Genomic DNA, 27,976 nt, shown 5'->3' with positions numbered 1-27,976 from the left:
ATCTTGTGTTGCAGGTTTTCCCATTGAATTCAATGGGGCGCTTCATCCCGCAACACTGATTCTTTTTTTTTTTTTTGAATTTTTTATTTTATTTTGGATTTATTTAATTTACTCATTCGTTACATTGGGGGACACAGACTGTGGGTATATGCTGTTGCCACTTGGATGATTGGCGCTTGGAAAGTAAAGAAAGTGTCCTATCCTAGGATATACCCTGCCCATAGACACTGAGCTATTCGGTCTTCGCTTCGTGTCTGCAGGCCATAGGAGGCAGACACTTCTGCTTATGCAGATACCAATTTTATTTTTTTTAACTTTGCTTTGTCCTCAACCCCGGCCCTAGGGGACCTCTCCAGACTCTCCCAGACTACGGCTCAGTCACTTGAAAGCCTGCTATACCAGATAGTTGCCCCCTGCGGTAATGCAGTCACCTAAGAGACACAGGAGCACAAGGGACAGGTCCCGCTCTTCTTGTTTTTCACCAGCGTCCTGTTAGAACCAGCACCGTTCAAGCTGTCTTTCTGTCGCATTATCAGTCTGTCTTCCATGGGGAATTCACCGAACGCGCTTTGCAGGAATTGTTTTGTGCTGTCTGGGACACATGTTAAGGTGACTTCCCTTTTCCTTGGAAGAGGCCTCTTTCCTCCCTCCAAGTGTGCTGATGTTGTTCCATTACATGGAGGTTTTGGTCTACAAGTGGGTTGTCTCTCCCTTTGGTGGAACCGCCTAGGCTGTCCGAGAACTGTACTCTTCCGCTGAGGCATCTCTTAGTGATTCTCTTGACACGAGAGTGGATTCCCTAGCCAAATCTGTCTTTGTGTCGGCAGGTTCTGCCCTGCACCCATTTTTCGCTTCTTTCGTCTGGGCTAAACCTCTTCACCATAGCATTATAGAGCTAGCTCCACAGGAAGATCTGACTCATTTAGCCTCCCAGTTTATCCATGCTTTAAAGTTCTACTGCAAGTCCTCCCTTGATTCTGCCTGTTTAGCTGCTAGAACGACGGCTAATTTGCTGGTGACCCTGCTTCTCAAAAGGCTTTTTTCGTCTAGATCAGCTGATCGCTGAGGCCACTGGCTGTAAGTGCTCCCTTCTGCTTTAAAGCCATATTGGACCCCAACAACCTTCCCAACACTCTCAGAAATGATGTTCCTTTCCCTCTCAGAAGTTGGAGAGGATGACGTCTCTCCTTCAAACCTAAGCCCTCCTGGTCGAGCTGCCCTAGGACTGAGAAAATCCTCACTTACAACTCCCTACTGCTCTCAGGGTCTTCACCAAGGTCCTGTCCACTTTTACAGCACTTCCGCACTAGCGGAGTGGCTGTTTTTCTCTACTTGGATGACCTCTTGGTAAAGGCCTCCTCCAGAGAAGACAATCTCTGTAGTGTCAAAATCACTCTGCACAGCTCAAAGAGATTCGGATGGATCATTATTAACCCCTTAGCAACATGTACGTGACAGCCGTTAAGGAGAAGTATGGAGCGGGCTCACGGGCTGAGCTCCTTTCATACTTAGTGGGCGACCAACGGCTGTGAAATACAGTCGACACCTCACTGCAACAGGCCAAATCAAGGATCACTTTAGTTTCGCCTGTTTAACCCCTTGCGCTGTGTGCCAATAGTCCTCATGGCAGCCTGGGGCATAAGGAAACCCAGTTCTGCCACCATTGTACTTCTATGAAGCCCTTAGCTCTCCTAAAAAATGGAATCAAAAGTGATCAAAATGTTGCATGCACCCTAAAATGCTACCGATAAAAACTACAGCTTGCCCCGCAAAAAATAAGCTTTCGCATTGCTCAATTGACATAAAAAAAACAAAAACGTTACGGCTCTCTGAATGTGACGACACACATTTTTTTATTTTTTTTTTTCTTTTAAAGCAAATAGTTTTTTTTTAATAAGTGATATAACATAAAAACATATCAATTTGGTATCGCCCTTATCGGTTCAACCCGTAGGAGGCCTGATGGATGCCGTAAACCCCCCTCCCCCATTTAAAGTTGACGTTATTGTTTTTTTTGCCCACTTCAACCCTTAAGGGGTTAAAAAAAATGACTCTTGTGGTGCCAGTTCAGTGCGTTGAGTTCCTGGGCATTATTTTCAATGCCAGGATGGCGAGGGTTCTCCTCCCGATTTAAATAGATAAAAGCCATTCATGCTGGGCTGGCTCTCCTTTGCCAGGAGGATCCGTTTACATTCCCTTCTGCATGCGGTGCTGGGATGATGGTGTCTGCCTTCGAGGCCATCCCCTATGCCCAATTTCACACACAGCCTCACCAGAGGATGATCCTCGTACACTTCAACAAATCCCAGAATTCCCTGGAGAAGTCGATCCTGCTGTCCCCATGAGTTCATAAGGAGTTGCAGTGGTAGGAGACCTTCAAAGCCATCCCCCATGGCCGGTCTTTCTAGCTTTTCCAGTGACTAGTCATCTCAACGGATGTCACCCCCTCCAGCTGGTGGGCTGTGTTCGCCCTTCTCACCGCTCCGGGAACATTTGTCCAAGGACGATCAACCTTCCAGTACTGAAGCAATATTCCTGGCACTCTGCCATTGGACTCTCTCCTTCTCCTGGCTCGTCCAGTCTGAGTCAGGCCCACAACTCCACGGCAGTCACCTATCTGAATCGTCGGAGGGTGGGCAGCAGCAGCAGAGTGGCTATGTGGAAGTTCTCTCTGATACACTACTGGGCGGAGAGTTACGTCCAACTAAGTAAAAGAAAAAATTCAGGATCCACCGGTCTCCACCAGAATGAGAAAGTAAAAAGAGAAAGGTATGAAAATCCATTGGTTGGACCGTTTTTTTTTTTTTTTTTTTTTTTTTTTTTTTTTTTTAATGAACGTATAATGCATTTCAAGGTCGATCCGACCCCCTTCCTAGGATTCATACATATGTTCACAAATTGATCATTTGTATGTACCTGAGGAAGAGGTCAGATCGACCCTTAAATGCGCTGTACGTTCATTATATCATCTTTTAGTATTCACTCAAGTCTTTCTCATTCTGGTGGACCTTGCAATTTTATTTTGCTTGGTGTTATATACTTAAAGATCTCGGGCTTGAGGTCTGCAGGTGGAGCAGCAATCACTCTGATCAGAGGGCCGACAATATTTCTACACACGCATCGCAGAGTTCTGCCTGCTGCTCTGCACAACTGTCTGGTGAGTGCGGCTCCCGCTCAGTGGATTTTCATACCCTTCTCTTTTTTTACTGCACTATGGAACACTTCTTCTGTTTTAATTTGTTTGAGAGTTACGTCCCGGCTCTGTCAACGATCCACGTGCCGGGTGTAGACAAATGTGCTGCAAACTTCCTCAGTAGGGAGAAGCTGGATCTGCGGGCAGGGCCCCTTGATCAGGAATTTTTCCGCCAGAGATGGGGCACTCCAGACGTCAACCTCTACTTGTCTCAACAGTGAGGTTCTAGCATATGTGGCCAGGGCTCTAGGGCCTGCTACGCCGACTTGTTAAACTACTCCCGAAACAGCGCACGACACCTTTCCACTGCGACACGACTTCCCTTCCCAAGGTCTGCTCTTCCACTTTACTTTACCTCAGCTTCGCTTAATGGCGTGGCTGTTGAAGTAGTGGTTTTGAGATTCCATTGTCTTCGGAACCTGTCATCCAGACGATGTTAAAGGCCAGGAAGCCTCAGTCAACCAAGGTGTACCTGGAAGGCCTATTTCCATTGCTTGATGTACTCCAACCCTAATCTATCCCGCAGTCTGGTTTGGATCAGGGCTTGGCTTCCCTAAAAAGCCAAGTCTCCGCGCTCTCTATCCTATTTCAGCGTATGCAGATGTAGATTTTCTTACAGGTGTGGTTCATGCTGTCCCTCCCTTTCAACATCTTTCTGAACCCTGTGATCTCAACCTGGTTCTCGGAGCTCCTCAGGCCAAGATTGATTCTTTGCAGGTATTACTTCCATCAGACTGGTTTTCGGAACTGGCAGTGCTATCCTAGGCTACGGTGCATGTCTTCACTAAATCATAAACTTGCTTCCTCTAATAAAAGCCTGGGTTGCAAGGTTCTCCAAGCTACTGTGCATTAGGTGGTGGATTTCTTCCTTGCAAACACCCTGGGACTACTTTAGGATGTTCCATGGTGCGCTGTCACACCAATGATATTAACAAAATAAAAAATATAAAAATACCTTTCCAGTTGAATTCATTGTGGGATGCAGATATTCCGCTCTTATGTTTATCCTGAGCCCAGAACCTTGGTTATGGTTGGTTGTTGTTCTCCTGCTGTTTTTCTACTGCTTTCTACAACCTAATTCGCTCGGCGTCTCTGGGAAGGATATGGCCTGCCGGGGCAGAGCCAACACACTTTTCCTGTCCTACTGGCAAGGGCCTATACCCCCCCCCCCTCTCCCCCCATCCTAATGAATTCAATCGAAAGGGATTTTACGTTGGGTAAAAAACTCCAATTTTATAATGAGTATAAAAATCAACATTTCTAAACTAGGAAACCCCCTTTTAAAAGGTTTACCTGCTGTTGTTGTGTCATACTTCTCTGTGACATCCATATGCTTCTTAGGGCATAAGGAATGGGGCTGTCCTAAAGAGAGAACCCCTTTTAATACAATCTCCCATGTATGCAATGGCTATACGGTAAACTTCTTCTCTAGCAACAGTCCAACAATTTATGATATTAAAGCAACAAGATAACTCGCCATTTTATCACAAGTCTTGGATGCTTCTACCTTAGCATGAGGGGTATTTAACAAACCGCTATTATTTTGTAGCCCTCCAACTACTCAGTTAAATCACTGCAAGCGGGTCAGGTGTCAGTGTCCTCCCAACGTGGTCGATAATGCCTGCCATGTATTAGTTTGTAAGCCTGAAAAAAGCCATCCAGTTCAGCCTTTTTTATTCTGCAATGCTGATCCAGAGAAAGGCATAACCGCGAAAGGACAATTCCCTGTGCTAATATATCCCCCCTCCTTTTATCATTCTTAATTTAGAAATTGCCCGTCATTTCCGTTTTGGTAGCCAAGAAGATGCGCATGAGTTCCTGCGGTATACGATTGATGCCATGCAAAAGGCTTGTTTGAATGGATACGCCAGGTAAGGCTCCAAATAACCTTTTTGTAGTGGGTTTTTTTAATATATTTTTTTCCCCCCTTTTTATAAATATTAAATAGGATTGTGCGGCGCCTCTCACTTCCGCCTGATCTGATGTTGCACGTGGAGAGACGCCTCTTCATGCCGAGTGGATAGTTGCTGAGGCAACCATTTGACATCTGGCAGGTATCATGCACTATTCCTTTTCTAATTGATAAGATTTGTTCACAATACCTGGTGCGTTGTCGGATGGTTTCCTCGACAACTGTGCTGCCTGGGCGTAAAGCTGCGTCTCCACGCCTGAAGTCCTATCTGGCAGAAGTTAGAGACGTCGTACAGCCCCTTAAACAGTAAAAAATTAAATTTCATAAATTTAATAAAATCTTCTTTTAAATTTAATAAAAGATAAGTTGTCAGAGTTTAATCTAGTGGATGCGAAGAGCTGCCTCTAAACGGCTTTCAGAGCGCTAAACTGTGCCTGGAATCCATAAGAAAAGGACATTTGGGTGGGACAGTGGGAGCTGCTGTTTGTCAATAATCTTGTAGCAATGCTCTTTCCAAATATCCTCTTACCTCTTTACCTAAGACAGCATCCCTGGAGATGACCTCCTATTTGCAGGACAGGAAACCTGAGAAGACAAGAAGTGGACACACCTCTCCATACATTTTAGTTCAGGTTTCCTGTCCTCCGGATATAACATGCACGGGCTTCTGGTCCCGTTTTGTACCTGTAGCGTGGTTCTCTGTTGATATAATTAGATTTTGAGAGCAACCGCAGGTCTGATTGTTGGCCTCCCTCCCCTAATGCTTGTGTCGTCCGTTCCCCCCCCCCCCCCTCCCTTTTTGGAGTCTGGCGGAACCGTGAATCCTCTGCAGCAGTCACAACCGTAATCGGCAGTCCCGGTTACGGATTTTTTTTAAAAAACCTTTTGGTCTATTCTGGTGGGAGAGATAGCGTACCCACATTTGGAGAGGCTTCATGTTTCAGGCCAAGAGGTCACGTTCAACCAGTCCTCATCATGGAGCCTTCCTCAGTTGCTGCAAGCCCAGAAAGTCCGAGCCAACAGGGGATAGTACAGGACACACAGAAAATACTAGACCCTCTAATCTGGTACAATTGTGCTGAAGTGGTGTATTTTCTACTAATGGTAGGACAGTTACTTTTCCTAGAAACCTACGTATTGTTTTTTCCGAATTTTAAGCATTCCTCTAAGAAAGTGACCTAGAAATACTGTAACAGAATTTACCACCTAGTGATTTTGAACCTCTGTTAATCCAGTCTGGATTTGATAGCCAAGGATATGGATTGCTCCTAACTCCTCCCGCAAACGATAAGCCCTCAAACCACTATTGACAGAAAAATAAAAGCGTTCTGGTTCTTGGCAGGCAGGGAGTGAAAAACAAAAATCAAAAATCAAAAAATTGCTTCGTCCTGAAGGGGTTAAGTAACCTTTGCGCCCCAACCAGACATGCTTATTACTGGTGGTAGCTATGGTAATGAACTGTCATTTGGTGTCCTCTAAACAAAGCTGTAAAGCAGTTGTAAGCGCTCTACTCCTAGTTTTGGGTTTAGACATCTATTTAATGAGAAACCTATAAAAGAAGAAAAAAATGCACGGCGCCACGTTGTGCAGATGACCAAAGGATGGTTCCAAGAATAGAATGCGAGGGGTATCCGTTATGATCGCCTATAATAGTTGTGTAAATCAGGCGCAACACTGATGTAAGTGTGAAAGATGTCAGCTGCAGCTCCGATCCCAAAACTGGTAGCGATGAAACGGTACCGCGACATAAACAATTAAAACAAGTAAAAACCAAAGGGATGACCGCGATAAGCGATGCTGACATCAAGAGTCAAAGTATTTATATAAAGGCTACGCATTTCGACACAGTACTTGTGTCTTCAGCACCAATAGATATGAACATGTAACACACACAACTAATATACACAAACTCAATAAGACCAACTGATAAGTTCAAATAAAGGACCGCCAAAAGACCAACACATCGCTCATGACGTCCTCTATGACTAGAACTCTCATTATAGATGTCGTGAGCTGTGTGTTGCAGTTTTTTGGTGGTCCTTTTTTGTCCATATCTATTGGCCTGATGAAGACGCAAGTACTGTGTCGAAATGCGTAGCCTTTAAATAAATACATTATTATTTATGACTCTTGATGTCCGCAGCGCTTATTGCCTTCATCCCTTTTGGTTTTTACTTGTTTTAATTGTTCTTTAATGAGAGGGCCTCTTTAAAAAGTACTTCATAGTATCGCATACGATCAATGTGGATGTAGATCCCAGATTGATATTAAAGAAGTTCTGTAGACGGCTTGCCAATCTTTCCTTGTATCCCAATATAGGAAGGCAATACTGATTTCGCTTCTACCACTGGGAGAGGCAGAAGAGACCTCTAGAACAATGTGAATAGGTGTGTGGTCTGATAAACTACGCGTGAGGTATTCCACTTTAGCAACCATAGGGATAAGCAAGTCATAACCTATAACCAAATCAATTCGGGATAATGATACAGGCGATGCAGAAAAACAGGAATTATGACTTTCCTCTGGAAATTTAAGCCTCCACATATCAGTCAAATGGAGTTCACTGAGAATTTTAGCTGTAGAGTTAACTTCACTTGGACGGAGATGGCATTATTATGATATTTATTTAAGAACGGATTGAAATACATATTGAAATCTCCCACTAACTTTATAGGAGGTGGTGGTGGCTTGTAGGAGAATGGGCGTTACTCAGTTAACATCCTCTACAGAGTAAGGTGGGGGTATATACAGTACTGTGCAAAAGTTTTAGGCTGTGGTGGCAAAATGCTTTCACAAATACTGTTAATAATTATTTTTTTTTTATCAATCCACAAAATGCAAAGCGAATGAACAGAAGAGAGATCTAAATCAAATCAATATTTGGTGTGTCCACCCTTTGCCTTCAAAACGGCATCAATTCTTCTAAGTACACTTGCACGAGGTGATGGATTTTGTAGGATTATAGTCAGGTGTATGATTAACCATTTATACCAAACAGGTGATAATGATGATCATTTTCATATGTTTTTCAATGGATATCAGCAGCACTAGATCAAAAAACCTATAAATACAAAATAGGTGGGTCCAGTGGCCCCTTGATGAACAAAAAAATAGATCAGAGTGCACTCCAAAAGTAAAAGTGATCTTTTTATTCCCACATGCAACGTTTCATCTCGGTGTGAGCCTTTCTCAAGCTTGAGAAAGGCTCACGCTGAGCGGAAACGTCGCATGTGGGAATAAAAGGATCACTTTTAGTTTTGCAGTGCTGTCTGATTTTTATTTTCGTATGTAGGTTGAAACAGTTGTGTAGGAGGCTTATAACTGGGTGAGGAACAGCCAGGGTGAGAACAAACTCTGGTGCAAAGGTGAGGTTGTGGAAGACCGTTTCATGTGACAGGTCCACCATGGCAAGACTGAGCGCAGCAACAAGAAACAAGGTAGTTTTATTGCATCAGCAAGGCAAAGATTCAAAGCAGACTGGGGCTTCAAGATATGCTGTTCAAGCTCTTTTGAAGAAGCACAAGGAAACGGGCAACGTTGAGAACCGTAGACGTAGTGATCGTACAAGGAAACTTAGTGCGGCAGATCAGACACTTCAAGCTTCCCTTCGAAATAGGAAGATGTCCAGCACTGCCATCCGCTCAGAAATGGCAGAAACCAGTGGGACCGAGGTATACCCATCTACCGTTCGGAGAACTCTAGCCAAGTGTGGTCGTCTTGGGAGAATTGCGGCCAAAAGGCCATACCTCCGACGTGGAAACCAGGCCAAGCGACTCAACTATGCACGGAAACATAGGAACTGGGGTGCAGAAAAATGGCAGCAGATGCTCTGAACTGATAAGTCAAAATTTGGCTGTAACAGAAGGCAGTTTTGCTGAAGGGCTGGAGAGCGGTACAATAATGAATGTCTGCAGGCAATAGTGAAGCATGGTGGAGGTTCCTTTCAAGTTTTGGGCTGCATTTCAGCAAATGGAGTTCGGATTAATGGTGTCCTCAATGCTGAGAAATACAGACCGATACTTATCCATCATACAATACCATCAGGGAGGCGCCTGATTGGCTCCGAATTTTTTCTGATGCAAGACAACTACCCGAAACATACAGCCAATGTCATTAAGAACTATTTTCAGCTTAAAGAAGGAGCCCTGGAAGTGATGATATGGCTCCAACACTCTCCTGATCTCGACATCATCAAGAAGGATATGAGGAAGTCTACATCCACAGAAGATCTGTGGTTAGTTCTCCAAGATGTTTGAAACAACCTCCCTGCCGAGTTTCTTCAAAACGGTGTGCAAGTGTACCTAGAAGAATTGATGCTGTTTTGAAGGTAAAGGGTGGTCACACCTAATATTGATTTGATTTAGATTTCTCTTCTGTTCGTTTACTTTGCATTTTGTTAATTGATAAAAAAAAAACTGTTAACACTTCAATTTTTGAAAGCATTCTTACTTTGCAGAATTTTTTCACAACAGCCTAAAGCTCTTGCACACTACTGTATATACCGCAGCTATACTGAATAATACATTATGAATTCTATATAAGAGACATACGAAACGTCCTTCCTTCACCCCTAGAATATGCTAGCCAATGTCTATTTAATAAATGTAAGTTTTCAGGAATCGTATGGGTTTCCTGAAGGCAGATAGCACAGTTTGGGTAAGAATTAAGCGATCGAGGAATAGCATGAGCTTAGTCTCATCTCCCATCCCCAAGACATTTTAAGAGATCACATTAATCGAGTTTGCCATAGTGGAAATGGAAATATAAAAGCAAAGTAGATAATTGTCACTGTCTAGAGCGCAACCAGCAACGCTTTAATCATACATATGATATTCCACAGGCTAAAGTTGTACAAGTATGGACCGGGAACGTATCCCAAAACCCAACCTGTATAGTCAATAAGTTGAAGTGCACAACGTAGAAAATCGATATTTTAAACCTTTAGCTAGCAAACACTCCTGAATAAAGAGAGCACTATTGCCCCAGTAATACAGCCATATATACTGAATATCAGAGTGATAATGGCTACCAATAGGTCAGGGAAGTTCCATCCAAGGTTGTAAGCAGCAGTCCTATGGGTGTCCAAGATTGCGTTCATCAATGTCCAGCCAAGAAGATTCGTCTGCTGGATTAAAAAGTGTGATTGGTCCAAGGCTGTAATTTGGAGTCTAGCTTCGTCGCTGTTCCTCTGGAAAAAATCTAGAAGGATTAGCTTTTGGAAGGCCTAAAACCTTTCCGATATGTAAAAATAAGGCTTTCCTAATCCAGATGGAAAGGAAAAATCTTTGTCCCCGAGTTACTAAAGGAAAATTAACATTTTGAGGAGAAAAGATTCTAAAAATTGGATTAAGGCTTGTCTATTTTTGACAAAAGAGCGGAAGGGTGACATTGTTTCAAAAGGTAAACTTTGTGTTAACTATACTGAGGATCTTCTATTTTTGCCTTTCTTGGATGACCTCCTAGAGAAGGCCTCGGACAAATAGAAGGGATTACTTGCGTAGTCCAAACAATTTGACTAATTTCCTCCCTGTAATTTTTTTTTTTGGGGGGTGCAGTCTGCGATAGCAACAGAAAGATTCAGGTAACTGGAGATTTAAGTTCTCCAAAAAATCCAAGGGCTATGTTTTCAATCTTCATCTAGATCGCAGCAAAAAAGATCTTTTAACAATGTTTCCCATTCTGGCGCAGGAGATCATGGGTCGCTTGGCTGGGGAGTGTGTCAGTGGATCAACCCTGGACTCTTCCAGAGAAAGGTGATCTATTATCTCTCCGATCTTTCACCCCCAGGTCCATCGACTCCATCTGGCAGCCTGGAAACTGACAGGTTTATCCTTTAAAACGTAAGGGTTAGTTGAAGATGTCCCCTATATTCACTAGTGTTTACTGAAAATAAGGGAAGAAAGACCGTGCTCTATAGGGCAATACAGTAAAAACAATGCAGTCCAGGTGATAGGTGAATGTATACACTCTACAAGTATTAATATTGTGTTGATGGGCACAACTCCCGATAAATCCTTGTTCTTCATAGTTTGGTGGTGGAGCTGCTGCCTAGCTTCCTCTGTCTAGATTCATGGGGATGTGCCGGTTTCTAGTGAAGTATTCGTGGAGAAGAGGAAAATGGGGATTGTCACTGGCGCTGCTCACAAATGTCGAAAGACTGGAATTATTTTGAGATTTACTTTATTTCAGTTGCTGAAACTTCGCGTTTTGTATTTACCCAACTAACCCTGTTGTTGGGTAAATACACTGTAATATACCATTTTTAGAAGTGCTGCCTAATTCTGGGTGAAGTTAAAGTTTGTGGGGTGGTACCACCATGTTGTAGTACCATTTTGTTTAGTCTTTGTGCATATACAGCTAGAGAAAATAATAATAATGGGAGTGGGCATAAATATTCTACAGAACCATAACCTATAACAAAACAGACTATGACACTCCAATAATTATAAAAGTATACATTTTTATTAGAACCAATAATATAAAAACACCTATCTCAATATAAAATTCAGAGATGACAAACCACGGTGTGGTAGTGGACACAAAATAGCGGCAATCAATAATACACAAAGGTATGAAAACCTACATATATCACAACATGGATAAAAAAAAAATAGGAGGTTTAAATGTAATTTAAATAACCTTTAGTAAACTACAACCGTGTATAGATGACATATGTAGTTAGATAATAGTAACTTACCCATGAAAGTAGAGATGGCTACCTGACGTCACACCCCGACGCGCGTTTCGGCTCCAGGTCTTCGTCGTAATATACAATTTTAGAAGTGCTGCCTAATTCAGGGTAAGGTCAGTTTTTGGGTGGTACCACCATGTTGTTGTACCATTTTGTAAAGTCTTTGTGCGTATTGTAATAAAAAAGTGAATGTGTTATTGTATTAAAGGTTCTAGAATACAGCTAGAGATGATGATGATGATAATGGGAGTGGGCATAAATATTATACAGTAATAGCAGCGATGAATCCTTTTGAAAAAAAATGGGGTGCGTGTCTGTAATAGTTTAAAATAATTATACTACATTATTACAAAATATATAGGATGCCTGATTCAGTATCTGGAAACAACGAGGGATTGGAAATCGGCAGGAATCCTTTTGCTACAGTTTCTCTCCAGAAGTTCTGTCATAAAATCAAGAAAAAAATGGTTATAAGGAAGAGTAATAAATCTTTAATGCTGGTTTTCCTTTTCGCATTATACAGACCTCACCAAATCCTGGTTCTGGAAGCTCCCAGTACCCACTTGTTCAATCCTTTATTGGACATCTGCGAGGTGCTCTTGTCAGAGGCTCTTTAAACTGTTGCCATTTAATAAAATAAAAAATTATTGGTACGCATTTTTCGTTCTACTTGATGTTACAATGCTTCTTGAAAATGGGTTTAGATAAAAATGTAATGGTTTTTTTTCTAGGCTGGATCGCCAAAGTCAAGCAACAACTTTGGTTCATCAGATATTTGGGGGCTACCTGCGCTCTCGAGGTGAGTGAGGACAGGTGTCATACAATATAGTTGGATAAAAAACAAAGTTTAAACATGCTACAACTATCTGTCCTAAAAATATAAATATATATATATATATATATATATATATATATATATATATAGGTTTATAACATTTCTAATTATTTTTTTTTTCTTTTAGTAAAATGTTCAGTTTGTAAGACCGTCTCTGACACGTTTGACCCATATCTGGATATTGCACTGGAGATACGGGTAACTTCTAACTTTCTCTTGTTTGTGTCTGTATTATATGTGTCTATATTTTTATTACTTTTATTATAGGTACCTTGATTTTGAGTGTCCAAGTTTCTGAACCTTGATTTATTTAAATGTGTTCAAACTAGTATGTATGAAAAAATTCCAGAAGGAAGAAAATAGTCCTCAATGGCTTGTAAGTTAATGTTCGAGTCTATATAAAGCCTTGAAACCTTACTCGCATTGTCAGCCAAACCAGACCCCTACTTGTAGATGGCACTGTTTCAGAGTTGTTTCTCCTCATCAGTACAGAGTAGGGTTCTGGTTGGCTGTGTGAGATGCCTATGTAGCTACTCTTGCAAGGTGATTACTTTGCAAATAGGAAGCTGATGCCAGTAAGAAACTGTTTTACCAAAAGTGGTCAGGGTGTCGCAAAGAGGCCAGAAGTTGCAATTTGCACCACAAATGATGACTTTTGTGCCCTTTTACAACTTTTATACGACAAAAAAACTCTGGTCGAAAGGTTGATAAATTTCCCCCATTGTGTTCATAAATTGTTAGATTCCATTCTTTTGCTAACATTTCTGTGTTGTTTATTAGTGAATACTGTTGTGTTGATGCTTTTTTCACGTTGTCAGGCTAAGCTTTCTAACGGTCAGACAGCTTTTTGCAGACCCCATTTGTTGTGATAGCTGCGGCTAAGGCTTATGTTTTTTTATAACCTTACAGCAAGGATGGGGAACCTATTTTCTGCCAAGGGCCATTTGGATATTTATAACCTCATTCGCAGGCTATACAAAATGATCAACTTAAAAATTAGCCTGCTATGTTTGGTCAAACATTTAATGAACTGCTTCTCTTTGAGGCGTGTGTTGTTAGCCGCTATGGATGATGTTACTGCTGCGTCGGTCATTCTGGAGCGCAGTCTACTCTTTTTGCCATGGTAAGTTTTGAAAAGAACTCGCAGCAGTATGCTGTTTCGAGTTACTTACGGAAAGGAGTTTTCCCATCAGGGACATTTATGATGCATCCAGTGGATATGTCAGATGCGGGTCCCACCTATCTATAGTACAGGCCCCCTAAACCCCGTTCTACCTCTCTGTTCAGGCTGATTTTTGACCATGAAGAAGAAAAACAGCATAGATCGCTGAGCGACGCTGTTTCTGTAACTCCTATAGTAGTGAATGGCAGTTACGGAAGTAACGTAGCATGCGAGTCACGCTGTTTCCATAACTACCATTCAGTTCTACAGGACTTGCAGAAACAGCGTAGCTCTGCGAGTTACGCTGTCTTCTTATTCATGGTAGGAAATCGCAAGCTTCAGCCACAACACAGAGGTAGAACGGGGTTTAGGGGGCCCCGTTCTAGAGATAGATCTGGGACCCGCACCTATCTGACATTTATGACATATCCTGTTGATATATCATAAATGTCCTTGATGGGTAAACCCCTTTAAGTCACCTGACCTCACTCCATGCATTTAGGACCGCACCTATGTCTACACTAAACTAGCTAAACTTCTACATTTCGGCCTCCGCTAATTTTCTAAATTTTAGGTCAGGAGGAGGGCAGATGGAGCCAAGTGCTGTCCTTCACTACTAGTGAGAGAGGATGCGACGGTCTGAGTAAGGAGGTCCGTGCGTGCTGGCCCAGGAGTGGACCAGTCCAGTCACCTGACTTCGGGTCAGGTGACTGGACTGGGCCACTCCCGGGCCGGCACGCACCGGCCTCACTCAGACAGCTGCCATACTTGGCTCAGACAACCCACCCTCCTCCTGCTCCTAAATGTGAGTGAGTAGGGTGGAAGGAGCCAAGCAGGGAATGACACGGTGGCAGCGGCGGTCAAAGTAAGGTCAGTACGTGCTGCGACAGGAGTGGACCTGACCTCATGTCACCGATGTGAGGTCAAGGTGACTGGACTGTGCCGGCCCAGGAGTGGACCAGTCCAGTCACTCCCTAGTCGGCACGCACCAACCTCATTAAGACTGCCGCCGCCATACTTGGCTCAGTCTGCCCTCCTTCTAAATGTGAGTGAGTAGGGTGGATGGAGCCAAGTAGCGAAGGACGTGGCGGCAGCGCGGTCTGAGTCGTTTTGGGCCAGACCAAATGATCTTGCGGGCCGGACGTTCCCCACCCCTGCCTTAGAACTACAGGTGCAGGTGAGCCAGCTTGCTGTACTTCTTTATCTCTATACTTTGTGGGCACCTATGATTTGATCAAAGGTGTAGGCTCCTTGTTGTGGTTTTTAGATATTTTGTTTATAGATGCTGTAAGGTTCTACTGGCCCTGTCAAGATGAAAAGCTCCATAGTTGCAACTGGAATGAAGGAGAGGAGCAGTTTATTGCTGGATGAGAGATCAACGACCTCCATAGTCCATTATCACCCCTGCACTGCTGACAATACCATGCATTGCTTGGGGCTAAAATGTTCTTATTGCCAGCTATTTAGAAGTGTATAAACGTTGGATCCTATTTCTATCTGTTATTTTGTCACTGTGGAAGAAAACTTCAGGATGCAAGAGTGCCCTTCAGATACTTTTTCAAAGCTGACAAATCTGATGTCTGCCTTTGGTTGCTGTCACCTATGACCTTCAATAAAAACCATCTACCTGGTGCGTTTTGAATATTTGAGAAAGGTAGTTCATATTGTAACAGGTTTAACTCCAAGCCACATTTTATCAGAAAGCTGCTGGATATGTAATATTTACCTGCTGCTGTTAAGGGACCAGTTTAGACATGGGACAGAGTAACTAGCCATACAGGAATTAGGTAGCCAGTAAGCAATCAGTCCCCTTGCAGATTACTTGCATCACCAGAAAGTAGAGCGAGAATAGTACAGTCAGTTTTTAAACTTTTAGGACCAGATGATGTGTTTATAAGTATCCAGATATAATGTTTAGAATCCGACCCAAAGTGTCTGCCACAAATCTACTATGTCTGAATGCGGCTTCAGAAATCAAATGATTAGTCAAATGGAACTTGCCTGTGTGCAGTCAATATGCTTTATGGAAATATTAGTGCAAAAAAATTAGAGTAATTGCACTTTCAGCATGTTCCGTCAGTCCTTTTCATCGGACTGCATATTGCTCTCCATCAGTGACTGGGACCAAAACTTAGAACTCATACTTAGAATTGTTTGGTTCCAAGACTTCCACCGTTCATTGTGTGTATTGACCTGTCCTAAAACCGTTTGGGGAAAACCCTGCTGTCCGTAAATGAAAACTTTAATTGGCTGATAACCGGTCCTAACCTAGTCCTGCACACAACTGATGAATTGGTTACAATGTATTAGTCTATAGGGAGTTCTCAGAGAGATCTGTCCTAATGCTAAGCTTGACTCACAAACTAAAGCAATGTAACAAGCACTACAGCTGTGATCAGATTGATTTTTATCATCTGAATGTAAAGGAACAAACACAAAATATATTAAGTTTTACTTTTACATTATAGAATAGAAACCGTTCATGGAATGTTTTTCTAGAACTCTGAGCAGGAACATCTTCTATTCAAACCGTGAGCAAAATTGAGGCAAAACTGCATATAAATACATGGGATTTATGCGACGGCTTTTCGATGCACCGTTATGCCAGACGAAGCTGCGTCGTCTTCTGGATTGTCCTGATTCCAATTGGTTCCTGATTCTGGCTACATAACACATTCATTTCGCTGTTGAGTGTATTTTCGGTGTAGGTATGTGCTAACATCACATCGCGTTTTCTGTGACATATTTTCCTCTATCCCTTGTCTTATGTCAGCTGTTAGTTCGACAATCCGTTACGTTTTCTCGTCTATACTGCATAAATATGGATTCAGATTTTGTAATTGCTTTTATGGTGTGTCTACTGTATAGGGCATAAAAGTGAAATTGCTGGCAGTCCTAATCGCATGAGCAGAACACTTCCCCTCTTCTTGATTATGTAGAATCCAAGTGTAGAGTGTGGGGGACATTGTCTCTGTCTAACCCGGGCCGCATTAACTTGGTTAAAATGATCCTCCTTTCTAAAGGCCTATACCTCCTTAAAAATGCCGTGGGCCCTATTCCTAAATCCTTCTTCTTTTCCAAATTTCAGTCCACTCTAAGGCTATGTTCACACGGAGTATTTTGCCGAGTTTTTTGACGCGGAAACCGCGTCTCAAAACTCTGCAAAAACGGCCTTAAAATGCCTCCCATTGATTTCAATGGGAGGCGTCGGCGTCTTTTTCCCGCGAGCAGTAAAACTGCCTCGCGGGAAAAAGAAGCGACATGCACTATCTTCGGGCGTTTATGCCTCTGACCTCCCATTGACTTCAATGGGAGGCAGAGAAAGCGTATTTCGGGGTGTTTTATGCCCGCGGCGCTCAATGGCCGCGGGCGAAAATCGGCGTGCAGGGAGAGGAAAATCTGCCTCAAACTTACAAACTGAATTTTGAGGCAGATATTCCTCCTGCAAAATACTCTGTGTGAACATAGCCTAACTTCTTCATATGGGGAGCTCCAAACATAAAAAATTGATTGTGAGTATTTTGAAAAGACCAAAACCCCAGGGATGCATGTCTCTACCTGAATTTTATTTATACTTCCTAGCTTGCCAACTCGCACCAAATAGTTACCAATTAACATTTCCCATATGTCTTCTTTATCGTTTTTCGAATATTTTTATTTTTCTAGGACGTTACAAGGCTAAGCTCAGCAGAAATGTCTCAGTTTCAAGAAAATTTCAAAACCTATTTTTTTTAGGGACCAGTTCAGTTCTAAAGAGGATTTGTGGGGCTCATACATTAGAAACCCCCATAAACGAACCCATTTTAAAAACTGTACATCGTAAATTATTCAAAACAGCATTTAGAAAGTTTCTTAATCCTTTAGGCGTTTCACAGGAATTAGAGCAAAGTAGAGGGGAAATTTATAAATTTCATTTTTTTGAAGAAATTCTATTTTAATCAATTTTTTTCTGTAACACTGAAGGTTTTACCAGAGAAACACACATCAATATTTATTGCCCAGATTCTGCAGTTTTTAGAAATATCCCACATGTGGCGTTAGTGTGCTAAAGGGCTAAAACAAAGGCCTCGGAAATGGAGCAGCTAATGTATATTGGGGCCTTCTTTTTATTAGATGTTGTTTTAGGCACCATGTCAGGTTTGAAGAGCTGTAGTAGTGCCAAAACAATGGAAACGCCTCAAAAAATACCCCATTTTGGAAACTACACCCCACAAGGAATTCATTTAGAGCTATAGTAAGCATTTTCACTCCACAGGAGTTTCATAGCTTTTATTAGAATTGGGCAGTGAAAATTTATATATATTTTTGTTTTTCTTCAATAAGACGTAGGTTTAGCTCTAAATTTTTCATTTTCTCAACAAAAAAAAAGGCGAAAAGAACCCCAACATTTGTAAAGCAACTCCTACAGAGTACAGAAATACTCCATATGTGGTAATAAACTGTGGTTTGGGCACATGGCAGTGCTCTGAAGGGAAGGAGCGCCGTTTGGCTTTTGGAGTGCAGGTTTTGCTGTATTGGTATCTTGTCTCCATTTTGCATTTACAAAGCCCCTGTGGGATCAAAACAGTGGAAGCCCCCACAGAAGTGACCTCATTTTGGAAATTACACCCCTCAAGGTTTTAACCTAGGAGTTTAGTGAGCATTTTGACCCCACATGTGGTTTCCAGAAATGAATGCACTGCGGATGTTGCAAAGTGAAAATTGCATTTATTTTCCACAGATATGCCATTTTAGTGGCAAATATGTTGTGCCACTGGAGACACATGACCCAAAAATGGTTAAAAGGGTTCACCTGGGTATGCCAATGCCATATATGTGGAAGTAGACTACTGTTTGGGCACAGTGTAGGTCTCAGAAAGAAGGGAGCGCCATTTGGCTTTTGGAGAGTGGATTTTGCTTTGTTTTTTTACTGGGATTTCAGTTTATAATGTGGGGGCATATGTAAGCTGATCAGAGTACATCAGGGGCATAGTCAGGTGGTATAATAATGGGGTAAAAAAATAATACAATTATTTGTTACGCTGTGAATCAATCCTTTATGCACAGGCCAGTGTCGCACTGATACATTTCCCCCTTTCTTATCCCCTTTTGGTACACTTGCAGTTTGGAGAATTTTGCTGGGAAGTGTTGTCCAGGTATAATACGGGCACCCTCCCTTCCAGCAGATATGTTTGAACCCTCCCCTACTTGGTTCCCTAATATTAGGGCCTTGATAATCGCCTCTTGAAACCCCCTCGGGCCTGCACATCTGCATATTTTTTTTCCCTGACTTATGGGAATCATAACTTCTATTTAATTTTTTCATAGAAAAAGTGGTATGAGGGCTGTTTTTTGCGGGACGAGCTGTAATTTTTATTGGTACCATTTTGGGGTACATGCGACTTTTTGATCACCCTTTTTTTTTTTTTTAATTGGCATTTATAGTTCTGTATAAATTACATGTTAATTTTATTCTGCGGGTCAGTATGATTATGGCTATACCAAATCGATATAGTTTTTATATATTTTACTACGTTTACACAATTAAAACTACAGCTTGCCCTGCAAAAAAATAAAATCCCTCCCACAGCTCCGTAGGCGGAAAAGCCAAAAAGTTATGCTTCTCATAATATGGCGACCCAAAAACTTGATTTGTTTTAACCCGTTAGTGACCAGCCCATCGTGTTTCTACGTCGGTCACTAACGGGCCTTATTCCGATGCCATAGACTTTTTACGTTGCGGCATCGGAATAAGTTTACAGAGCAGGGAGCTGTCAAATCTCCCTGCTCTCAGCTGCTAGAGGCAGCTGAGGGCTGGGAGCGTCCCTGCTCTGCCGGGTGAGATCGATATTCGTATCGATCTCACCCGGTTAACCCCTCAGATGCGGTGCGCAATAGCGAGCACCGCATCTGAGTGGTTTTGGAGAGAGGGAGGGAGCTCCCTCTCTCCCCCACCGACAACCGGCGATACGATTGCCGAGTGTCTGTGTCTCCAATGGCAGCCGGGGTTAATGGTCTTAATGGTTGGTAGGGGATCAAATACTTATTTCTCTGTGCACAATGCAAATAAATATATATAATTTTGACAATGTGATTTTCTGTTTGTTTGTTTTTTTATATAATCTATCTCTCACTGGTAAAATTAACCTAGCCTAAAAATTCTAGACTGTTCATGTCTTTGACAGTGGGCAAACTTACAAAATCAGCAAGGGATCAAATACTTATTTCCTTCACTGTATATCATTTAACAGTAATTATTTAGCAAACCCCTAAAAATGAACACCATTCAGTAGTATCACATATTGCTATCGCTCTTTTTCTTGCTGTCAATGGACAGTACTCCAATATTCAATTTGATGCTTTATGTACCTGCTGTGCGGTATATCATGTTCTGTCCTCTGTAAGCAGTTATTATATATCAGGGAGAGACGGACCGTCGAGTTCTTCAATTGGATTAGTGTCCGGAAATAAAGAAAAAATTAGCATTTATCCTTTTTTTTTTTTTTTTTTGTTTTTTTTTTTTTTTTTTATTATTATATTTTTTTTTGATACAAACAAACCTTGTGTATTACTCTCCTAAAAAAAAATACTTGAGCATGGCTGCACGAGTAGGTAATTGGTTATCAGGTCTGCATTATCACATTGGTAGCTGAATGTCAAACTCCTGTGTAATTCTGTAATGCATAAGATGTCTCATACGGTATCTGTACACAATGTAATGTTTAGTTGTATTACTATTGTTTTTGTGATTTTATTTAGTTTTTCTTTTGTCTTTTCTTGACAGCATTCGGCAAACATAATCCGTGCCTTGGAGCTGTTTGTAAGATCAGATGTTCTAAGTGGAGAGAATGCCTACATGTGTGCAAAGTAAGAGGAGTGCTATGAACAGTTGGGTTTTTAAAGTATAAACTGGAAGCTTTAGTTCTATTCTTTATATAGCGGAGCATGTTCTTCCACACCTCACAATCCAGTTTATCGATGACCGGATTAGCGCAGATCTCTTCCAATAAAAAAATACCAGAACACTGAAGTACCCCACTTTAAAGGGTTATTCCCAAATTAGGGCGCTTTTTTTTTCTTTTTTTCTTTTTTTCATAAATATTAAACCTACTGCAAATTATTATTTTAATGATGTAAATACTTTTTTTAAATTCATTTTTCATTTTTTTTAAGCCTTCCAAGCTACTGCTTGTTATGTTTTGTAAATGGGGGCGTAAGATGCTTGATGTCAATCAAGCCGCTTTGCTTCGTTGGTCCGCACTCCCGATGCTGCTAGCTACTGTAATACACACATTGTAACTCTATCTCTCGTCAGGCGCGTTCGCGACCTTCCGGGACCTAACGCGAATGCGCTGTTAGGTTTGTTCACAATTGCACTTCCGGCCATTACTGAAAAGGAAATCATTGCGCAAGCGTGACCACCGCTAAAGGATATCAGCGGTGGCCGGATCCCTAGGCAGCGAGCAATATACAATGAGAGGCTGTCATGAAGATGGCGCCTCTGTATCTAGTACTACAGCTTTTATAAAAATGTTTAGTTAATGAAATTTTAGGTTTATTTATCAAGATGGTAATGCCCCTTTAAGTCCATGAAGTCTGTCAGGATTCGTCTTACAAATGGCTCCGGCATATAAACAGAAGCCATGATTCTTGTGTGAAACCTTTTAAGTGTATGTTCAATTGTATAGATACATACATACATACATACATACATACATACATACACTATATGGCCAAAGGGATTGGGAGACATTACACCTACAGGAGCTTTTATGACTTCCCATTCTAAATCCATAGGCATTGTGTTCGGAAACGTCCGTCCCTTTAAGATTGCCATGACTACTAGTCTATCTTCTGGGTGGCTCTGGTTTTAGTTGCAGAGCCAATCCCACTCTCGGTCTTTCGTCCTATCTGATTGAAGCGTGGAGTATTTAAATCTGGTTTGGTTCTGTCTTCTTTGCTTGTAATTCTCCTTGTTTGCATGTGTTTGACCAAGCTCCTGATTTATACCCTGTACTTTTGACTGTTTAAACTTTTGGAACTGGACCTCGGTTTGTCTCTGGATTACCCTTTGCCTACTGATTTGGGCTTTCTGCTCCCGGCTGGTTTTGATCTCTGAACCTGATATTCACTAGCTTCGTGATTTGGTCTTTACAGCATAGAACCCAGGTTTTTTTTAACAGAGTTCAGCGTTGGATAAGAGGTGCAATGCAGGCAATACCAGAGCAGATAAGATAACAAGACAGCCCGAGGGTAAACAGAAAGTCCAAATCACAAAGCTAGTGGATATCGGGGATTGCAGTGGTCAAAACCAGCCGGGAGCAGAAAGTCCAAATTTCAATCGAATTCAGTGAGCTCTTTAGAACTACCCGTTCTTTCACAAATGTATATAATGGCAAGACTGCATGGCGAGGTGCTGGATTTTATACACCTGTGGCAATAGTACTGAATGAAACACATTCAATGTTTAAGAGGTCTGTCCCAATAGTTTTTTGTTCATTTGTTTTTACAGGGTACATCATGCAGTAAAAACGACGTTAACTTTATTCTACGGATTGATAGCAAATTTTATATTGTTTTTTTTTAAAAACTTTTACAATAAAAACACAGAAATTTGTTACAAAAAATAATAATAATTTTGTTTCGTTGCCACATTTTGAGAGCCATCATTTTTTTTTTTTTTTTTTGATTGAGTAGTATGAGGGTTTTTTTTTCTGCGGGGCGAGCTGTATTTTTTAATCGTACCATTTTGGAGTACATGCAACTTTTTGACAAATTTTTATTACATTTTTTTTGGGGGGGCTAAGGTAACTAAAAAAACAGCAATTCTTGCATCTTTTACCAGGAGGTTTAAATGTTATATTGCAGTAGTTGCTTACAATCAACCATTTGCTATTTTTTCCTGTATGATTTATATCTATTAATTTACTCTTTGTAAGATGTAAGAAGAAAGTTCCTGCCACCAAGAGATTCAGCATTCATCGAGCCTCAAATGTCCTCACTCTGTCGCTAAAAAGATTTGCCAACTTCAGTGGTGGCAAAATAAGCAAGGTGATACATTATAACTGTTATTTTCAATAGTGTGGAAGTGATTTTATAATAGAGACCATCTAAATTGACATTAGTAATTGCCTGTTTTCCTTTGTAGGATGTTGGCTACCCAGAATTTTTAAATATCCGTCCTTACATGTCGCAGACTAATGGTGACCCCGTTATGTATGCTCTCTATGCTGTTCTTGTACATTCTGGGTACAGTTGCCATGCTGGACACTACTACTGTTATGTAAAGGTAAGTAGATCTACTAAACTGTTGTCTGTATGAGGCAACCAACTTTTATACTTGCAAACGTTGTCAAACCACTGAGAGTGAATGTCCATGGACCTATTTATAATCAATCTTAAATAGGTTGAAGCTCTTTTGTTCTGATATAAATGCACGTCAATCTAACCCCCCAAATAGTCTGAATAAAGATTCTCTTAAAGGGGGTTTCCATGAACAACCCTGATTCCCTATCCACAGAATAGGTGATATGTGCCTGATTGCAGGAGGCCTCACTGCTGGGATCCCCGCCGATCACGAGAACGGAGGACCCGGGTAAAGTCCTGATAGACACGATGATTTAAGCAGTCTGAAAATTTTTGTATATATGTGGAGTACTTTTTGTGTACTCCCACAGTGAACATTGCAGTGCGAAGCCGGGTGCTGTGGGCAAGGAGTCCGGTGTATGCTGCTTTTGCATATACGCCGGACTCCTTCCCTACAACACTCGGCATAGCACTGCAACGTTCACTGTGGGAGTACACAAAAAGTACTCCACAGATACACAAAAGTGACAGACTGCTTAAATCGGTGAGTGAGGGCAGCATAGACTGCCTGAATAGCTCCGTTAGGGTGATTGAATGGAAAAACAGAAGACACGCAATTGAGTCTTTCCTGCAAAAGACTAAATAGATTAAAAAATTACTTCCGTCCATTTCACGCTTTGAGCCCATCTAAACTTCTTCATGACATGCAGCAATACTTTCTTTGTGGAGCTTTCGCATGAAGCTTGGGCAAAAATAAATCGGTGCCGTGCCAAGTTACAATTAATCTTACAATGAAAAGCATTCGGCAAGTCTGTTGACCAATAAACCATTAATATTGACCAGCGTTTTCTCCCCATCACCTTCAAGTATTGTAATATTTGTGATTATTTTTTCCGCAGGCTAGTAATGGACAGTGGTATCAGATGAATGATTCACTTGTTCATGCCAGTAACATCAAGGTTGTGCTGAATCAGCAGGCTTACGTTCTCTTCTACTTGAGGTAGGTTTTTGCCTCCGATTATCAGATGTGGCTACGTTTACAGTAGAACAAAACTGCAGTAAAATATCATGGTAGAAAAAACCATAACTTATTTATGTTACCTACTGGTTCACCAGTCTCATGCATTTTTATTTTCTTTCCTTTTTATTTGTTTTATTTCCTTTTTACAATTTTGTGATATACGTTCGATATTTGTGTTTCCCTGTGAGTCCATTTATATTTCTGCTTAAACAGTAACAACACGGGAATTAAAATTTTCAGTATTCCGACCATGATCATACCGCACCCAAACTTATTACTAAACACAGGATAATGAAAATCTTTATTTCTTGTTCATTACTATGGGGGACACAGACTGTGGGTTTATGCTGTTGACACTAAGGCTAGATTCACACGGGTGTTGCGCATCTTGGACGTGAAAAACTGCAGTTTTTCATGTCCGAGGTTCATCCGTGCTCTGCGCTGCAGGACTCATATCACGCATCCCCCATTGACTAGAATCTATGAAGGGATGCGTGAAGCGTGAAAAAATAGGTCATTTCCTATTTTTTCACGGACCCTTCACACGGTTCGTTGAAACAAAACGGCTGTGTGAACGCCCACATTGAATTATATAGGTCCGTGTTTAACACATTCGTGGCAGCACGGTGGCTCAGTGATTAGCACAATTGCTTTGCAGCATCTGCATGGAGTTTGTATGTTCTCCACGTGTTTGCGTGGTTTTCTTCCGGGTACTCCGGTTTCCTCCCACACCCCAAAATCATACCGATGGGGGTGCACCTTCAGGCAGAAGTGTGCTTACCAGCTCCAGCCTTTGCAGACTGAGGTCGGGGTTGCCCTGGTGAGCCTGTGGTCTGGAGGATGTAGTGTTAACAGGAGTGGACCACTTGACCCTGTTTTGGGGGAGGTGGGTGCTTTTGCCACCAGTAGACTATGAGATGATTTCATCCAATCTGGTCCCGAAGAGACTGGAACCTGAAAAAGAGAATGCAGTCAGAGACTGCTTGGAAGCTGTATCTGGAGACCAACCTTTATGCTAGTTTGTCCTGCAATGGTAGACACAGAAGCTCGAGCTACCAGTCGGGCAGCGTCAAGAGAAGCCTTGCATAGGTGTTTGGACACATTGGAGATCAAATGAGATGGATCCACCAATTCCTCCTGAGGAGGTCCAAAGAGCAGGCCATGACGGTGTTTGTGCGCCCATTTAGTGACCGCTCTGTTGGCCCAGACTAAGGGGTAAGAAGGCGTAGCCGGAAACATCAAAGGCGGACTTGGCAGAGGCGGACTTGATCACCACACGGTGATCAAGAGGATTTTTGAAGGAAGTGGCGCCCATCATAGGCTCTGTGTCTGTAGGCAGGGTATATCCTGTAGGCCACTTTTTCATTTCTTAGTCTCCTACCCATGGTCTCTGTACCCCAATAAATTGGGCGAGTACTCAAAAAAAATTAAAAAAAATTAAATAAATACTGTTACTGCTCTTTTTTGCATCCACACCTGATTTTGGCTTTAAAACACTAAATAAATCTGCAATGTATGAATGAGGCTTAAAGGGTTTGTCTGATGAAGGCAAAGCTGGCCATTTGATCAGTCTGGTTGATGATACCTTGGTGTTTAGCTGGTATTGCCGAGTGAAGTTGCCGACAGCCATACGTTTTCCATACATCTGCCACTGCAGATATGTAGAACTACGCGGCTGCCATTCAAATTAATAGCCGTTCATGTAATACATGGATGGGCCAGGTCCGCTAAAGCAGAGGTTCTCCGCTCTTGCTCATAATGGGGGAGGGGGGGCATGATTAGGAGATCCCCTCTATACGACGTCAATATTCCCTAATAGGCCATAAGGAAAGGTTTTTTTGTAATATAAGAAAAGCAGTTTAAAGAGGTTTTCTAGTATGGAATTTTTTATTATTTGCAGAAACCTCCCTTAAAATTACATATTTATTTCTCCATGCATTGCCTGTGTGATTCCGGTCCTGCTGGAGCCTCTCCTTCCTTGTGGACCATGGCTCAGAGAAATTGTACATGCTTGGTAGCTCTGAGCCAGGGATGATGCGAACACCCTGGGGGGTATTTATTAACACTGCAATTTCACACATCCGTCTTAAAATAAAGAGCGCTGGAGTAAAATGCGTGAAATTTAAAATGCATTAATTTGTACATTTTTGTCGTTGTACGCCGCCTCCACCACTTATAGAAAAAAAAGTGCAATGGGGCGGGGCCAACCGTGGCCCGGCAAACTCGCGGACAGCCAGAGATTCGCTAAATTCGGAGCATCTTTGGCTGACTGTGCTGCAGAAAGGGAAATCTACACAAGCTACCATGTGACGTACATTTCCACTACAATTTACGTCTGTTTCTGGCGTAAGCTATAGTGAGTTTGCCCAGGCCAGGCCTTACACCATAAAATGGCAAAAATTCACAAACTATTGAACAATAATTTGCAATATACACCATAGTACTGGGCTATAGCCATTGATAAATTGTCCCACATGGGCAATTTATCTCTGAAAGAAGAATCGTGACAGAATAGCAACTTTTGTTTGTTTTTTCTCTATTTTAACCCCCTAATGACATGCCACTTAGTTACATCACTTATTTAAAGGGGTCAATGCAATGCAACTGTAAGTGACAGTGATGGAACGGCTTCAGAAGCTGAGCCCGCACCGTCACCAGCGGGTGTCAGCTGTATATTATAGCTGACGCTTTGCTGTAACGGCAGGGACCAGAGCTAGGTCCGATCCCTGCCGATTAGACCCGATGAGGATTAATCCTGTACATTTTACTTTTGGAAGGCAATGTGGCAGAACAAAAATGTACATAAAAGCAAACCTTACTATTAAATTAAGGCTTGATTAGCCAGACCGTATATCTGTAAATTGGAACAACGAATCAAGAGCCTTATGTTGAATTAATAGTAGAATCTTTTTATTGCCCCGCTCTTCTCAATGCCAGCTTCACTCCTTTTTCACATTCTTTGTCTTCTTTTCCACAGGGTTCCCGAGTCCAAGAAGAGTTTTGATGCCTCGGTCTGTAAAGTGTCACAAACTCAAATGCCTCGTCCCAGCTCTGTCCCTCCTACTTTAAAAAAGACCCCATCCAATGGCAGCCTTTCATCCCCTCTTATTGGGAAGGTGATTAATTCCGTTATTATAACACTTTCTATTATTCTGGATTTTATTTCAAATCTCCGTCTCTCCCTAGTGACTAGATTCTCGCTGGTGAGTGATCTGTGCGTTTATTTGAAGGATGCTTTCGGTTTCCATTTTTATTTTATAGGAGTTGGCTGCTTTAGGAAAATTATCAGGAAGGCATTCTAATTATTATTTTAGTAAACGTACTAATTTGTCTTTATATACAGTTTAGCGTCGGCTTCCTGGATTCATAACCACGCCCCCTTGTTATTATGTATGGGTAACTGGCGGCAGGAAGATACAGCTGTAGTAACGAGGAGGCGTGACTTATGAACCAATGGAACGGGTGCTGATCTGCATATAAAGACAAATTATTACGGTTATTAAAACAATGTTTCAAATACATTCTTGACTACTTTTCCCAAAGCGGCCAACCCCTTTGAAGGCTGTGTACATCTTTGAAAGTGTTTTATTTAATCAGTTTTTTTGGTGCAACTTTCTAATTTAGTTTTTATTAAAAATTGGTATTACTTTTTGAGATACAGCTGCTTTGTATTGTGTACAGAGCAGCTGTATCGTTTGCGAAGACCTCAATCCGTCAGGTCCTCGGGACTGACTGGCTCAGTGACAGCGGGTCCTGCATGTCTCTGACATGAGGGATCGAGCTGTTACCGATCAGATCTAAGCTCATAACTTAGATGTGATAGATTACGGGTTGATCATGCGTGTCAGAGACATTCAGGACCTGCTGACACTGAACC

At 41.8% G+C, this 27,976-nt stretch overlaps 1 protein-coding gene across 2 annotated transcripts in view; it reads left to right on the top strand.

Moving 5' to 3' along the window:
• USP36 (ubiquitin specific peptidase 36) overlaps positions 1–27,976 on the top strand; it is a 62,796-nt gene that overhangs the window by 20,004 nt on the left and 14,816 nt on the right. For both annotated transcript variants that reach the window (XM_075845089.1, XM_075845090.1), the window contains 8 exons: positions 4,962–5,064; positions 12,528–12,595; positions 12,759–12,829; positions 20,557–20,639; positions 22,712–22,823; positions 22,921–23,061; positions 23,978–24,078; positions 27,077–27,215. In XM_075845089.1, coding sequence (XP_075701204.1) covers positions 4,962–5,064; positions 12,528–12,595; positions 12,759–12,829; positions 20,557–20,639; positions 22,712–22,823; positions 22,921–23,061; positions 23,978–24,078; positions 27,077–27,215 — 818 coding nt within the window. The remainder of the gene's footprint in view (positions 1–4,961; positions 5,065–12,527; positions 12,596–12,758; positions 12,830–20,556; positions 20,640–22,711; positions 22,824–22,920; positions 23,062–23,977; positions 24,079–27,076; positions 27,216–27,976) is intronic.

This window comes from Rhinoderma darwinii, chromosome 13 (genome assembly GCF_050947455.1).
Source record: "Rhinoderma darwinii isolate aRhiDar2 chromosome 13, aRhiDar2.hap1, whole genome shotgun sequence".
Classification (NCBI taxonomy): domain Eukaryota; kingdom Metazoa; phylum Chordata; class Amphibia; order Anura; family Rhinodermatidae; genus Rhinoderma; species Rhinoderma darwinii.
This window is presented reverse-complemented; position numbering and strand designations above follow the sequence as displayed.